Source organism: Manis javanica, chromosome 1, assembly GCF_040802235.1.
Source record: "Manis javanica isolate MJ-LG chromosome 1, MJ_LKY, whole genome shotgun sequence".
In the NCBI taxonomy this organism is placed as follows: domain Eukaryota; kingdom Metazoa; phylum Chordata; class Mammalia; order Pholidota; family Manidae; genus Manis; species Manis javanica.
The window spans coordinates 147,823,512-147,839,862 of record NC_133156.1 but is presented as its reverse complement, the minus strand read 5'-3'; the positions used below and the strand labels follow the sequence as shown (position 1 = coordinate 147,839,862).

Below are 16,351 nucleotides of genomic sequence, written 5' to 3'. Positions count from 1 at the left end.
TTCAAATGCTGACATTGATTTTCAATACATATAGTTTCGTTTACATAATCTGCCTTTCATCAGGGAGCATTTAAAGTATTTCTAGTTTTTTTTGTTGTTATTTTCTTTCTTTTTTTTTTTTTTACTGTGATAAACATCCTTTTGCGTATCTTGGGATGCATGTGTTACAGTTTTCTTAGGGTAACTTCCTAGCTACAGAATCGTTAGGTCAATAGTACATGATTTGACAATTTTGAGAGACCGCCAAATTTCTTTCCAAAAGTATTTTACTAATATGTTATTTCCTCACACCTCAGTTACAACAGTATAAATCAAGTTTTCAGTCAGTTATATAATGCATGAAAAACAATAAAAACAGTATCTCATTGTAGTTCTCATCTGCTTTTTAGAATTAGACGTAAAATAAGACTTTTTTTTTTACGATCTGCCCCCTACCCCTCTTGGTGAGTTGCTTCCTCTTCTTTTTTGTCCTATTTTTTCTTTTAGTTGTGTTACGTCTTCACTCCTTATTAGTTTTTATGAATTGTTTTAATTAGGGATAATTGTTTTTGTCATATACAGTAAAGAACTTCCCGTAATTTGTCAGTTGACTTCAGGTTATTTCTTATATGCAAATGTTGAATTTATCCAAATTTATCAATCCATTTCTTCATGGCTTCCTGATTTTGTTTCTCATTTACAAATGCTTATTCTATGCTAAGATTACTAATATATTTTCATGTAGTATTTTTAGTTTTTATTGTTCTTTGATGCATTTGGGCCTTATTTGGGGAACAAAATAAAGAAGAAAGCTAGATTTATTTTTTCAGAATAGCTAACCAGTTTTCTCAAGATCACATATTCAATAATTCCCTTTCCTCCTACTAACTGAAAAACCACCTTTGCTGTCAACTATTATGTTATTTCAGATATGTACTCTGTTCAATTTATTTGTCTGCAGAAATCTACCAATTTTTCATTGTAAATAGCAATGAGTATAATGACCATCCTACTTTCAAGCTCCAACATTTCCTTTATTTACATTGCTTAGAAACCACATTTCCTCAGCACTCAGTGACACATATTCTTCCCTTCCTTACAAATTCAACACAGTGTAAAATGAGTTTCCCAGTGTAAAATGATTTACAGAACTGTCTGTGAGAGACGCAGGCCCTGGGAGAGCTCCTCTGTGAAGCCTGGAGGACACTGGCCTTTTTCTAAAGCCTGGCTAATCATCCACCCAGCCAGCATCCCAGTGCTTACTGTGGGCCGGTGGTATACTAGACATTTTATGAGTTTCCAAATAAACTTTCTTGATTCAGTAAAGCAAAACTTTGAGAAGAAAACATTAATCTTCCATGATTCATCTAATCTTTTAAGTAAGCTTGAAACTAATGATGCAGCAAGATAATGGAGTAACATTTTCTGTATTTTTCTATGGATTAATAAGGGAAATCAAAATACCAGGCTTATCAGCTGTGTTCTGTGTATTTGATGAAGTTGGAGATTGACTACTTTCTTAATGAAAATTCAGAAGTCCTCCAGCTGTAACAGCTACTGTTGCCTGAGGAGCTGGTCCCCTTAGCCTCAGCCACCCAGGAGGTACCCTTGAACCCAGTGGGGAGCAGAAGCTGGTTTTGAGTCTGGAACAGCTATCATAGAACACGAGCATTTTAGACAAGGAAGCCAGTGAGAATGTAAAAAGGAAGCCAGAGCATGTGCTTGGAGCTCTGTTGGTGTTGGGGTATGTACACCAGGACTGAAGCATGAGGGATCTCGTACTGTGTGGCAGAAGGTCCCCCAGAGAGCCTGAATTACCGGAAGAAAAGGGGAGACCATGGGACGTGAAGGGTGGTACTCTGCATTCTTTCTTTCATTGAGTCAGCAAACCTTTTTTGCACATGTACTATAGGTCCTGTGTTTAAAATGTATTAATTTTAAGTCTTACAAACTCATGGCAAGTAGCTGTCCTTTTATCCACTTCCTAGGTGACAAAACAACACAGAGAGGCTGACTAGAGTCTCCAGAGGCACACAGCTAATGGTGTTAGACTTGGGTGATGAAAGCTGGGGTGTCTGCCTCTCTGAGTCCACGCGGGCTTGCAGGAAACATGCCGAGGAACATCCACTCCAGGGGCTTAAGGAACAGGTGGTCTTCCAGAGATGATTTGAAAAGAAGGGTTTGTTTGCAAATCAGAAAAGGTTTTGTTAAGGTGTAGTGTGACACACATTTTCTTTGGGTGACATGAGAGAACAAATAACACAGACAACACAGACAGACAGACAATGGCGGCAGCCCCGATGTGGCACAGCACCTTTATTTTTATACTGCCTTTCTCGGACCTCAGCCAAGTGCTATAATCATCTCTCCCTTCTCAGGGGGGACAGGCCAGAGCACCTTGTTGATTTTCTTAGAAGCTGCCTAGTAAGCAGGGGTGGTGTTTTCACACATCCTTAAGGTCTCCCTATTTTCAGAGTGAGGTGTCTTGGCTCGTCTTCGAGGACAAGATATGTTTTTGTGGGCAGATAACTTCCAAGGGCTGCACCAGTTGTTCTCAAGCTGGTGCTTTCCCGTGCTGCATTCAGACATGGGGGAAGGTGCTTTCCCATTTTGCCTTCAGACATGTGAGAAGACAAAGGCCGTCCTCTACATTAAGGCAAACAGTGATTTTTTTCCTTCCTTTTTATTAACCCTTGAACTGGCTCCCTCCCATGGTGGAGCCTCTTTGGAGAGTGTTACTGTGCAAGGATGGACACCTTGCTGATTGTGGATGCTACTCCTGGGTTAGTTTGAATGCAAAAAGGAGGAAACCCAACTGGCAGAAGCTACTATTTCATTCCATACTTGTCTAGTGCTTGATAGAACTGCAAACTTTAAAGTATTGTCATTTCCTAGTTTGGTTGCTAGAGTTCTAGAAAGCCAGAGAGATTCCCGAGTCACTCATGTAGAGCCCTGGGAAGAAGCTGTCTCCTCCTCTGTGATCCAGGGTATGAATTCCTCCTGCTGGTGGTGTTGGACTCCAGGGGGTCTACCCGTGGTGCCGAGGGCTCACCAGAGTTCCCCAAGTTTACCTCCGGCATCTCTCTTCCCTCCAGCAGGAACACTAGGGCCAGAGATTAGACACCAGATGTCCAGTGACCCTGGTCTCCTTTCCCATATTCTCCATCCCTAAGGCACCATCCCCGATTTTATTATACACTTTATAATACACTTTTAAAAAATGTAATACCTTTTGAAAACCCGAGTTTTATTTGGCCCTTCCCCAAGATCTGAGAAGTGCTGCTCCGTGCCTGCCATCCCGTGACGTACAAATATTCAGACTCACACAGGACAGCTCAGCCCAAAGCAGAACTTTGTTTCATGGGCAGTGATTCACAGTTAATCCCCGCCAAATGAGAATCAGACCCAGGCTTCTAAATAGAGGCACTCTTAGCACCATTCTCCATGCATTACAGACCCAAGAAAAGTGTCTAACTAGTGTACTAAATTATCAAAATAACTTAGGAAAAAAAAAGCATGATTACAATACTGGATTTCAAGGTTGGAAAGTTCTAAATAATACCCCATGATGCAGGAGTAATTAATCATAGCAATATTCAATAAAGTAACAAGCTTAAAAATACATCTCTGATCCCATGATTCAGCAATGCCACTGACATATGTTTAATGTAAGAAAGCCCAGCTATTTTAAAGACTTGAGCAGTATGGAAAGAAAGAAACATGTGAATGGGTTTCCCTTCTGCATCCTTCCCTCCTTTTCAGCCTTCTCTCCCTGAGCGTAACCACACTTAGCAATTTCTCACCTGGCCTCCCAGGGCAGTGCTCCAAGTGTGCATACATGCTTTCTAAAATGACCCCAAGGGAGATCACACTATGTACTTGATTGCACACTTTTTAAAAATGTAATACCTTTTGGAAACCGTATAAGAGGAACCTTAAACTTACAGGCTCTGAACTTACTGTGATTTTGTTCAAATCCCTACGCTGTATTTCCTAGGCAGGTTACCTTGAAAATATGACTTAATCACTCCACACCTTTATTTCTTCACCCATGTAGGGAGGATAATAATGAAACCAACCTCAGAATTGCTGTGAATGATAAATAAGATATCATACAGAAAATGTTGGCACAGTCTTAAAAAAGGTTAATTATGATTATCATCAGCACATAATTATCTAATCTTTTTAAATGATGATTTACTCTTCAAACATATAAATATACCTTAATATTACCTTGAACTAATTGGTCAGCATGTTAATTATTTGTTTTTTATTATTTTCATTTTGTTGGTACATTTATGCTGTGACAAACAATGTTGAAATGTTCATTCACATGTACGTCTCAATACTAAAGACATGTCTACAGGAAGGATTTGGCAAGAATTCCAAAAGGTTAAATCCTGGAGTTGATACATGTGGTGGAGGGCTGAGGTGGCCCGCCTCCTGGGTCTGGCCCAGCTTCCATGTGGCCCTTTGCTCCCACGCTCTCCCACAATTGTTAATCAAGTTTTAAAAATATTTGTCAGTCTAAAATTGGGAAAACCATAGTCTCCCAAAGTTGTCTCCTTTAGGATATTTTTAGTATTGTGTGTTGTCCATTATCCTATGAGGACATTTTCAGTGTTTTTATGAAGTTAGTTCTATTTCCTTAACATCTTGTTTGGAAAGACCTTCCTGATACCCTAACTAAAGTTTCTTGTGCTTTCTTGTGGATTAATTTTATTAGGTTAAACTTTTATATCAAGGGCCACATTATACTCAAGTTTGAACAGAGTTTCACAAGTTTGTTAAGACTGATTTTATCTTTGTGTTTGGGACCTCCCCTGCACCCATACTGGTATCTAAGTTTGGGAATGGACACCTTTTCTTCCAGCATTTGGTTTAAATGAGCCAACTCTGATGTGTTAACGAGCTTTCTCTCTGTTCCTGGAGCCGAGTCACGGACACCCGCCCTCCCCGCAGTCTTTCCGAAAGGCCGCTGGCCGGAGGAGCTCACATGTGGGCCTTTCCCGGCAAAACCCCAGCCAGGGTGTGTGAGCCCTTTCAACAGATGCTTGCACTGGAGGGAACAGCGCGGTTGTAAATGAATACTAAAAACAAAATGTTTGGAGAACTGGCCATTCTTCAACGAGAAAGTGTAACTGCATTTCCTTTCTTTCACTCTATTTTTGCAGTCGGGCATGATAAGAACACAAGAAGCAGATTACTTCCTAAAGCCGCTTCCTTCCCACCTGGCAGGGAGACTCAAGGGCTCTCCGGGCGGCGGGCCTCCGTCGCACATACTGTACAAGAGGTCGGCAGAGCTGCGGGCTCTGGGCGCCCCCCAGGTGGCGGTGGTCGCGAGGGGTCGCAAGCTGAACCAGCACCCCTTCCGCGTTGGCCGGTGGCACCTCCACAGCAGCCTGCCCCCCAGGCACCCACAGAAGCAGCATTTCTGCGGAAGACGCAAGAAATGTATGTAAGCGCGATTCTTTTGTGTGTTGAACCGCTGGGACACTGATGTTAGCCAGTGGAATGTTGTTGTGGTCATCAAAGTATCTGCCCGCCAGGTGAAAGGTGTTGACTATCGTTGCTGAACGTAAGTGAGGTCTCCAAAGGGAGCCGTTATTCTATATGTTCATGTAACACCTCTCTCCAGGTAGGTAGATAGACAATGGAGGTTTTTGTTTTAAAGAACTGTTCTCTGGGCAGATTAAATGACACATGACTCAAATGCAGAATCCACTGGACGTCTTCAAAAGCACCCAGGCATGTCTGCTCAGTAATTCTATATTTTGGGGTCTGGATTTATTAATGTCCACATAGTTTTCCTGTGGAGGTAATTTATCTCTCTCTATATTTATGTATTTTATGCCACCACATCAAAAGGACAGACTGCATGACGTAATTTGCCTTCAGTTCATCACCAAGGCTTTGTCTAAGCCCCTTTTCTATGGGAACATCAGGAGGTAAATGCGATGTTTGCATCCTATGTAGAAGCCTCTCTCATGCTCAGGGATATGAGCCGAGGGCTCTCCGGATTTCCCCTACTTCGGGTTTCCCGTGCGGCGTCCCTTTATTCATTAAGCGCCCCCTCAGTGAGCCTCTGGAGGGGCCACTTCTCCAGCCCCATCTCTCTGCGGTTCCCTCCGCCGGCGGCCATGCCCAGCACCCTGCAGTACAGGCGGCATGCTGCGGTTGAAAGAACGCGAATGGCCCGTAGTCACATGGCACCCACGGGAAGGAACAAGGACCATTAAACTGTCAGCACCCGTGTGTCATCTGTGTTCTTAACAATAGTAAAAGATAATAATTAAAAACTCAGAATAAAATACGTCTTACGCCACATTTGAATGGCCTTGAAGGACTCAAACGCTGACTGACCAAGTCCATGGCCTATTCTGACGGGAGGCAGCAGGGAGGCTGGACGTGGGAACAAAGAGCCGTGAACGGGAGTGGAGAAGGTCCCGGAGGACGAGGGTGAATGGACACCAGCAGAGCTGCGCTTCTCAGCTTCAGCCCAGGCTGCACCCCAGGGACAGGCCGTGGGAAGGGGCGGGGCCAGGAAGCGGGGGAGGGGTTAGCGAAGGTCCAGAGGGTGGGTCCAGAAGGGATGGGGGAGGGGAGGGCAGGACATGGAATGGGGTGGGGCCAGGAGGGCTGGTCCAGGAGGCGAGACTCAGACCCACAAGGTAAGAGCCCGGCATGTATGTGTGCTGGCCGGCTCGGTGTGGGTTGGGTCGGTGCAAGTCAAACTCCATGTATCCGGGACAGAAGGTTAGCCGAGCTCAGAATTCAGAGGGGGCTTCACAGGTCCAAAGGCAGTGCTGGAAGGCTCTGAGAAAGTCCAGCACCACTGACCATCCTGAAGGGAGGGTGACCCTTACATTCTTCCCTGGGGGACATCGGGGCCCTTCAGGCCTGTGACAGCTGAGGCACAGCTGTGCTGGTGGGGCAGTAAATCACCGTGGGTGTGCTCACGTGTGCATGCGTGGGTGTGTAGTGTACATGCATTATTTGGAAAAGGCTACTGAACTGTACAGTGTTGTATTTGGACAATGGAAAAGAGCAGCCATTGTGTTCATAATAAAAGTAGGAAAGGAAGGCGCCACCAAAGCCCTTTTGCCAGCGGAACACAGTGATGATGCGGTGCTGTTTGGCTTGCCCAGTATTTCTGTCCACAGCCTGTGGGCACATGGCAGCTCTGTCCCCCGGTCCCGAGTGGCAGGGGGCCTGTGACAAGCAGAAGGGATGCACAGTGCTGCCAGGCTGAAGCTTTTAATTCTCAGGACCCCATTGTCTGTACGTGGATATTTCCATGTTGTTCATGAGGCTTTGGGCTTCCCAGGAGGCATCTGGGCTTTCTGGCTCAGTGGGGTTCACACTGACAAGGATTCTTCCCTCCTAGTGTCTCTGGCTCAGCAAATGAGAGACTTTTCTTTATGTTTAAGCAGCTATGTCCAGAAAAGGGCAAACAGGCACTCTGATTTGCTTAAAATCAATAGTGGCACTGAACTCTGAGACCCTGAGTTAGCTTGCTGCTTGAGGCATCACCGATGGCTTCTGAGCTGGGACTCCTGTGTTTGGGGGGAAATGCTACAAATATCATTTTGAGGGCAAAGGATTTGCTCTGCAGGCCTTGTCAGAGCCAGTGCCAGGAAGTCCCCACACCTTGTGCTTCTGCCCCTGTTCCCTAAACTGGTGGGTGTGAGGGTGCTGTGCTCCTCTGCTTGATCTCCTTTCATTGTGCATATGTCTCTCCAGTGGAATTAAGACCAAGGGCTCTGCCAGATCTGACACTCATTTCCAGCACTTTCTGGGGAGCAAGTTAGGTTCTTTCCCTGTGCCTCTGAGGCCTCATCCGTACCTGGGGCTGGTGCAGAGGCTGACGAGCTACCCATAGAGAGCTCTTAGGGTGGCGTTTGCAACTATTTAGCCAGTGTAATTATCCTCCTCCAAAAGGTTCATGCAGTTTCGGAAGTGTTTTACTGAAGAGAGATTAAATGTATTGGATATGGGTACAAGTCAAACACAACAGCATCTCCTAACAACATGCTCCATGAATAGAGTTGGCATAACTTTTAAATGGTGCCACCTATATATGCTGGCATTGTGAAGTATGCAATTATGAAGTATTATGAAGTCTACAGACAATTCTAATCACATTTTCTGAGGAACACACTGAATCTAATTGTTTTTAACATAGTGTTAACTTCCTGATTATAAATACCATATGATTTTTAAATGTTTCTTCATGAGGACAGAGTATATTTTGTCTTCTAATTAAATCAGGTAAACATTTTTGGTGCTTTTTAGGAAATTCAGCTCTGCAGTAAGGCAGATCTGTCTTGAGCAGACAAACCAGTGATGTGTCCAGACAAGGAAATCAATGGTAAACACTGTCAGGTTATTTAAGTCTTCAAATGCAAGACAGCATTATTTTTGGTAATTGTTCATTCTATTGCTTTGTCAATAACCCCTTTGTAGACCCAGCCCCACAGATCCTTAGGCTTATAGCCTTTGCACATTGGACTTCTGGATGTTAGAAAGACCTAAAGTGCCCTTTTTGTTTTAAATCAGAACAAAATTATACAAAGGGAAATAGAGCAATGATTTCCATGACATCTAGACTATACCAACTCTCTTTAAATTTAGTGCAGTCTTGAGGGTTACATGGCTCATGTCATGAAAATTCATTTTTAAAATCCAGCCTCTATATAACAAAGTTCAACCACTGGTTTTGTGTAACAATTTTGGCTTTCATTTGTTCCCCAAATGTCCCTCCGTAGACATGCCCAAGCCCCCCGGGGAAGACCTCCTCATCCTGCCTGATGAGTACGCGTCTTGTTCACGGCACAAACGCTCTCTTCTGAAGTCCCACTGGAATGAGGAGCTGAATGTGGAGACATTGGTGGTGGTTGACAAAAAGATGATGCAGACCCACGGCCACGAAAACATCACCACCTACGTCCTGACAATCCTCAACATGGTAGGGGTGTCCTTTGGCCTGAAGCCACATTTGTGATTCCACCTGATGGGTGGGTGGGTGTGCTTTAACTTCTACTTTTTCTTTGCAGAGTTATGTCTCAAACATAAAAAATATTTTATCTGTCACTAACTCCTCTGCATTTCTGTGCTCCAGTCAAAAGAGCCATTTTCAGAACTTCGGGGAATAAAATAAGGATGAACGATTGGACCCTCTCTGTCCCCCAGTAGCATATTTCAAGTGTATCAATGTCTTCATTTATTCAGAAATATGTAGGAGGATGCTGAGATATTTTAGTGCAGGAAATCTGCTTATCAGCATTATATGGGCGACTTTCGATGGCCATCAAGAAATACCCATCCTTTCAGGAATATTAATGCTCAAATGTTGAATATACATTTGACCTGCAAAAAGAAAAAGACAGGACCATCCTTTAGAATATCATCTCAGACAAAATCTGTGCCATGGGTTGGTGGCTCTTGTAATGCCTGAAGAGGGATGCAGGGTATCTGAGCCCCATGTCAATCTTAGGTCACTCGCTACCTCAATGAAGAGAGCACCCCTAAATGTGTGTCATTTTCCCAGGCTGCCACATGGTTCTTACTGTTACATCATCTTTGGCAGCCTGGCCCACATGGTTTATGATCTCCCAGGGAACTGAGGGACATGGTGACATAGAGGCACCTACCACCACATACCCATGGGGTCGCTGTGTTGTAGGGTCAAGCACATCAAGGCCCAGGATGCTCTGACTTGTGCAAGAGTGGCTTCTACTCTAAAGCACTTTCCTGATATTCCTACACCTCTGTGCCCAGTCCCCCTGGCTGTCCTTGCTCCTCACCCCAAAGGCCACCTTCGTTATTCACGGGCATCTGCCATCATGTCCCTGCTGTGTGCACCTGTGTTGGTCACACATCCCCACATTCTCCCCGTCTCTTTCTTGTGTGTCCTTGGGCTTTTCTCTTATGAACTGGAATCCCTGCCAGAAGAGCCTGGGGGTGCTGGCCTATGTAGTCATCCTCATGAGGAAAAAACCCCTCCTTATATTCTAATGAGGACTGTCACCTACTCGAGGCTGTGGCTGCACTTCATTGGTGTTTGATCACAGGTGAAGCCTGCCTTCCAAAACCTTGGTTTTTACTCCTAGGCACCAATGACAAGGGTCAACAGTTGCTCTGCGTGGCCCTTAGACATTTCTTTACCTGTCTGTCCAGCAGTGTAGGAAAGTTAACACTGCTATGTCCCTGAAAAGCATGTGGCCTGACAGGACTGCAGGCCTGCCAGGGGCTGGGAAGGTAAGGGACTGGCGCCACGTACAGGGAGTGATTGCCTGTCTTTTCCAGGTGTCTGCTTTATTCAAAGATGGAACAATAGGCGGAAACATCAACATTGCAATTGTCGGTCTGATTCTACTAGAAGAAGACCAGGTATGCTCTTTTTTTGAAGCCAACAGCTTTTTATGATCTCAGAAAAATTAATGCAAAGTGGTGTTCTGTTTTCCTTAATAATGTCATTCTGTGAATTCTCCTTCCCTTGGGAAGAAAAAGGTTGTAATATTTTGTGTCTTGAGCAATGAGTTTCTTGTTAGTTCCTTTAGTAATTGTTTTATTTTTATGTGTCATTTTGTACATTAATGCTCTTGTATTTGGCTTATGAGAAAACAGAAGGACAGAACTGCCTTACACATGTGGCTGGGAGACCCACTGGGAGACAAGCACAGGCTGGGTGTCAGCCCACACCTCCATGTGCTTTGAGGCTGCCGGGGAAACTGAAGGTCCTACAGAGGTCCTCCGGCCTCGGAGCTCAGCGGTGCTGTGTGGAGCGGCACTGTTTCACTCTGCTGACCCCCAGTTCCTCAGATTGATCACGCTCACCACCACCTTTGGTCTTGGATTTCTTTTCATAGAGATTCTGAAATGTCAAGTACATTTCTCTCATTGCACACAAAAACCCAAATTTTGCTGGCTCTTGGTAGCAGTGGGTCAAAGGATCTCCACTGCCTCCTTTCAGAGACCCTGTGTAAACGCACAGACATACACTCCAATTCACCACAAGGACGCATATGCACACTCTGTGGCGTAAGTAATGGGGCTGTCTTAGCCATAACAGGCTCTCACTTCCCTTTTGTCCCAAGCGGATCATTGGTTCGGCACGGAAGGAGTGAGCCCTGGACCCAAATCAGCTACCCTGCAGCCAGTCCGCCCTTGCTGACATCTTGGCGAAGTCTCCTGATAGCCATAGTTTTCTTGTTCGTAACAAAAGGAATTTTTTAGATGAAACCTAAGGTCATTCCTAAGATCTAAAATGCCTGCAGACTTTAACAGTCTGGGACACCACTCTTTTTCTGGGCCGCGTGGGGGCACACGTAGGCAGGCCTCTTTCCAGCCTGAACAGTCAGGACGATGCAACTTCACTGTCTTCCGTGTGACTGTGTGTCTGAGCAGGTGGATCTGAACTAGCAGGACTTCTCAGGTGACAGGTTAATTATTTCTTGTATTAAATCATTTTCACCTTGGAATTCTTCCAAGCTGCAAAGAATAAGCAAGGTTATCTTTTGATCGTACACCTGTGTTAACTTTAATTAATGCAGTTTTCCTGGAAATCGCCAGGTGAAGAATGTAAGGCATGTCCCAGTGTTGAGGCAGAGCATTTAGTTTAGGCATATTTGACTCTCTGGAAAGCAAAATAAACAGAGAGGAAATGCTCAGTGACTGAGTGACAGAACTTTCAGCCCAGCACACTAACCACAAAAGCTTTAGCAGTTTGTCCTGAAATGATGGAGGTATTTAACCTCACCCTCTGTGACCATCCCTAGAAAATGTAACACACTATAATAATAAGATCTGAATGGCTCACTGCAGTCTGCTCCCGTGGCTCCTGCCTCCCCACATTCTTCAGTTCCCAAGAATTCAGGTAGCCTTCTCCCTGATATTTCACTGTTACACTCTTAAAACTTGCTATACGTGGATAAAGTTGGATTTCTTCTGTGCAGCTTCTTTCTAGTTTCCAGTCTATTTTCTAGAAATAATGCTTTCCCCATCAGCCTGCCTCTTCTCATAAGCAGATTGCTTCTGTAGGAAAGTGACCAGATTTAACACTGTAATAACAAATATTAAAAGAGTAATAAATTAGAAACTTCACTTGCCCAACTTGGTTATAAAATAAATACATCACTGTCTAGCTGTGCTTTTGGTATGTGAGAGGTCACATATAGATGATTTTTATATAATTTTTCTAAGTGTTTCACAAGGATTTTGAATACAAAAATTATATGCACAGGATCATATTTCTTGGGTCATTGCAAAGGCATTCAGGGTCGGCTGAGTACATCCCAAATGTTTTTGAACAGAACTAGAGAAACGAATGTCAGCACCTACACTGAATCTCTGCAGGTTTTATGTAAAACACCCTCCTTTGGATTTTCATATAAAAAATGGACATTCCATTTGCTATGCATTAGTTGCATTGCTGCATTTGAAGCCCGGTTTGCTGTGAAAACAGTGCCAGGAACGGCTGCATGATGACATGCTTCCTGTCTGTTACCACGGGGTTTCCGTCTCTCATTCACAGCCAGGGCTAGTGATAAACCATCACGCGGACCACACCTTAAGTAGCTTCTGCCAGTGGCAGTCTGGGCTGATGGGGAAAGATGGAATGCGCCATGACCACGCCATCCTGCTCACCGGTCTGGACATATGCTCCTGGAAGAATGAGCCCTGTGATACTCTGGGTAAGACACTCCTGCGCATGTGCTGTGCACCTTCAGCGGCCTACAATGTTGAGTGTTTGTACTCTCATTCCAAATCCATATGTTGTAGCACTTCTGGGAGCAGCATAAACAATAGACTTGCTTCCCTGTATAAATGTTGACTAAACAGACATATGCATTTATACACCCAAAGTGAATAATTCAACAAAAGAACATTCACCAAAATTTTACAAGGAAAAGTGCCTCACAGATCCAGGAGATCCTTTCTCTTCTAATTTAAGCAATAATTTCTTTCTTTCTTCTTCCACTTGTGAGAATGAGTCAGTAGATTTGATAGTGTCTCATTATGTGGCAGAAATAGGATCTTTGTGAATATTTATAGAGATTCTACAGTATAGTCCCCATTTTTCCATTTGCTATAAGTAGCTCAATCTTGGCAATTTTTGACTAGTTTATCATGCTGGCTGATTCTTAGAGGCAGCTCTTTTCTATTTTTCCAGATAGTATAAAGCACAGTTGCTGCTGACCAGGGCTCTCTGAACATTTTCTCTAACTGCACAATTCTTCCTTGGATCTTAGAGAAGAAGGGTCTTTATTACAAAAACACTCAGATGGGGCTCAGTTTAGTAGAGGTCAGTACTGACTGCTGTTCCTAGAAGACCCTGCTTACAAGGCTGCCCCTTGGCTGGCCTCTGAGAACTTGCATTTCCGGATGGTTCCCACACTCTACCTGATGAGCATAGCTCACCACGCCCAAACTGTACAAACACACAATGCGGTTAAACCTGCTTTCCTTCTGGGAGTCGGGAATTTGGGTCCATGGCCAGGCAGGGGCTTCAATGTTGATCAAACCCCAATAGAACACCTGGGTCCTGAGTCTCTAATGAGCTTCCCTGATAAACAGTTCACCCTTGTCATGATGCATTTCTGGGGAATTTGCTTCCTGTGTGGCTCTGCTGGGAGAGGGCCATGGACCCTCATGCCTGATGTTCCCTGGACTTGTCCAGGTGTGCTTGGCCCCTTTGCTGATTTTTGTTCACTACTGTTTTGTATCCATATTGATTTATACCTGTGAGCACATCAAACGCTGAGAGTCCCATGAATCCTCCTGCAAATCCTCGAACCTGGGGTGGTCTTGGGGACCTCCCGCCTCACCCATTCCCTGCAGAATATTTTACTTGGGCTTCTGGGAACACAGATGTTCATTGAAAAGGCATACCATCTCCTCCACCCACAGTGACTCCCCTCTGCTACTTGGCCCCAGTTACAACCTGTGACATGAACATTATGTGGAGCTATGAATTGTTTCTGCAAAGAGAACCGAGCTCCTCCATTAAGGGCCCTTTACATGACTGCCCATGAGTGTGCCGCTCATGTTTCACCCAGAGATGAGAGCTGCCTTTCTCTAAAGGACAGAGGGGAAGCATACATATACAATACACTCTCTTTATTTTATTACAACACTGTGTATCTTCTTTTGACCTTCATTCCCTGTAGGATTTGCCCCTATAAGTGGAATGTGCAGCAAGTACCGCAGCTGTACTATCAATGAGGACACGGGCCTCGGACTGGCTTTCACCATCGCGCATGAGTCTGGACACAGGTGAGTGAGTGCATGCCCATGGGCGGAGGGGCAGGTCCTTTCCTACGGGACGATTGCCATGGAAAGACTGGTTCATTAGCAGGTCAGGTCTGTGAGGGGAACTCACACAGATCTGAGAGAATGTCATTGCCAGGCTATCCATTAGGTACATGATTATCTTTATTTCAGTGCCCGCCATGCGCACTCTAAGGTCATGGCAGTGCATGTTCACCCTTCCCTCCCTCTGTTCTTTCTCTGCACTCTTGCCCACACGAGCTGTCTTGCCATTGGGTTTCTGCCCCGGGCAAGTTCACTATGGAGTCAGTGTGAACAAAGAAATGACAGTAGGACATTGTTGGTGTGAAAGGATATATCCTAACTTTATTTCCAGGTGGCAGGTCAATCACTAGAATCCCTTCCACTCAGAGCGAGTCTGCATGCAGCAAGCCGGTTTCTGCCTCTGGGCCCCTCTGTCCGCACAGCCGTCCTCTGGGCCTCTGTCCTCGGTGCTGCTACCACTCCAGCTTCTGCTCTGCTGTTCTGCAGCTTTGCAGCCCTGCCACTGTGTTGCCCAGAGCACTGGGCAGGGCTTTTTATAAAGAGTCAGTAACAACACATTGCCCACACATGTGTAGTGAACTACCCAACCAGGACCAGGTGAGAATCCTGGCCACAGGAACCTTCACTTTATCCACAGGTGCACATACGGGCACAGACAGTTTATCATCTCTGCTCCTTTGTCCTATGTCTTGAACTTGGTTCTGAGGGCTAGTCTCCTTCCATGATGAGCACCTCCTGGGAAGAACAGTGACAGGCCTCCTATTGTTAATACACCATCAAGTTCATGTTCTTATACCACTTGTGTAATTTGTAGAGGTGCTTTATGATTGGTGTGCCAGGCAGAGTTTGGGGAGGACTTGTGGGCAAGAGATCAGGCCTGGTAGGAGCTGGTTTGTGCCCAAGCTCGTTGGTTTGGAAATAGGACAGTGCAAGGGTGAGTGGTGAGCCTGGGGGCTCAGCACAGACAGACGCCAGCACCAGACAAGCAGCTTGCAGCAGTGGGTGGCTTTCCATTGGTGGCATCTTTTAATGTGAAAAGCTTACCTTCCTGTCTTGTAAATGGGTTTCAGCCCCTGGCAAGTTCACTATGGATTCAGTGTGACCAAAGGAATGACAGTAAGACGTTTCTTTGGAGTGGGAGGGTTTATTACCTGGTGGTAGGTCAAGCATTAGCATCTCTGCCTCCACCCAGAGCGCTGGGCCAAGCTCTCTGTATAGCGCAATGATAGCTTATTGCCTAAAGATGTGGTAGCAGTAGCCTAGCAACAGGCCAGTTACATCATCAGATGGTTTAGGTCCAGTGAAGATCCTGGTCATAGGAACCCAAGCTTCCCCACACTCCACCCCTCCAGGATTCTCACTTTAAAATCTACATGCTTTCAATCTTCTGCAATGGTCCCTGTGTGAGAAAGCTAGAGCACTGAAACCAGATTCCACAACAGCAACAGAAGACAACAACAACTTAAAGATAATAACAAAAGTTAAGATACAACAAGATTTTGATACAGGTAACAAAAATTATAATAATCCTCAAGCCAGAGGAGGTTCCCAATCCACAAAGACCTTAGGGGCGATAAGACATGTTTTAATGACACCAACACAGGCAAATCTTGTCCATCAGGGAGGATGCATGCAAGAGAGTGGTCCTGTGATAAGACTGTAGCAGGAAAGGGGTCCCTGCCAGGTCTAGTATACCATACTTTTACTCCTTTGCCCATGGGGGTTACTGAAGGGTCTATATATAGTGCTACTGGAGGTTCCTGCACTGGCCATAATGGTAAAACAAAACTCCCCGGTAAGATGCTCCTACCTTCTGGCCATTCAGGATACACTACTATGATCTTTGGGGGTCACTCTGCTGTTATTCCAGGACAACACAGGAGGCCCGCTTCCAGGCCTTGTCCCCAAGGTGGCAGGAGAGCCAGCCATCATTTGTCCATGTGTCAAAAGGTCCAAGGCCACGTCCACTCAATGGAATCTCCGGGGTTCAATGCAGTTTGTCCTGGCAGCAAGATATTATTCTGGTGGCCGAACCTTGAATTCAGTGATTCTTCCT

The 16,351-nt window shown here is 45.1% G+C and overlaps 1 protein-coding gene across 1 annotated transcript in view; it reads left to right on the top strand.

Moving 5' to 3' along the window:
* Nucleotides 1–16,351, top strand: part of ADAMTS16 (ADAM metallopeptidase with thrombospondin type 1 motif 16) — a 161,300-nt gene that overhangs the window by 32,799 nt on the left and 112,150 nt on the right. The window contains exons 4-8 of the mRNA XM_037015523.2: nt 5,154–5,433; nt 8,748–8,947; nt 10,288–10,371; nt 12,515–12,674; nt 14,151–14,256. Of these exons, the coding sequence (XP_036871418.2) occupies nt 5,154–5,433; nt 8,748–8,947; nt 10,288–10,371; nt 12,515–12,674; nt 14,151–14,256 (830 nt within the window). The remainder of the gene's footprint in view (nt 1–5,153; nt 5,434–8,747; nt 8,948–10,287; nt 10,372–12,514; nt 12,675–14,150; nt 14,257–16,351) is intronic.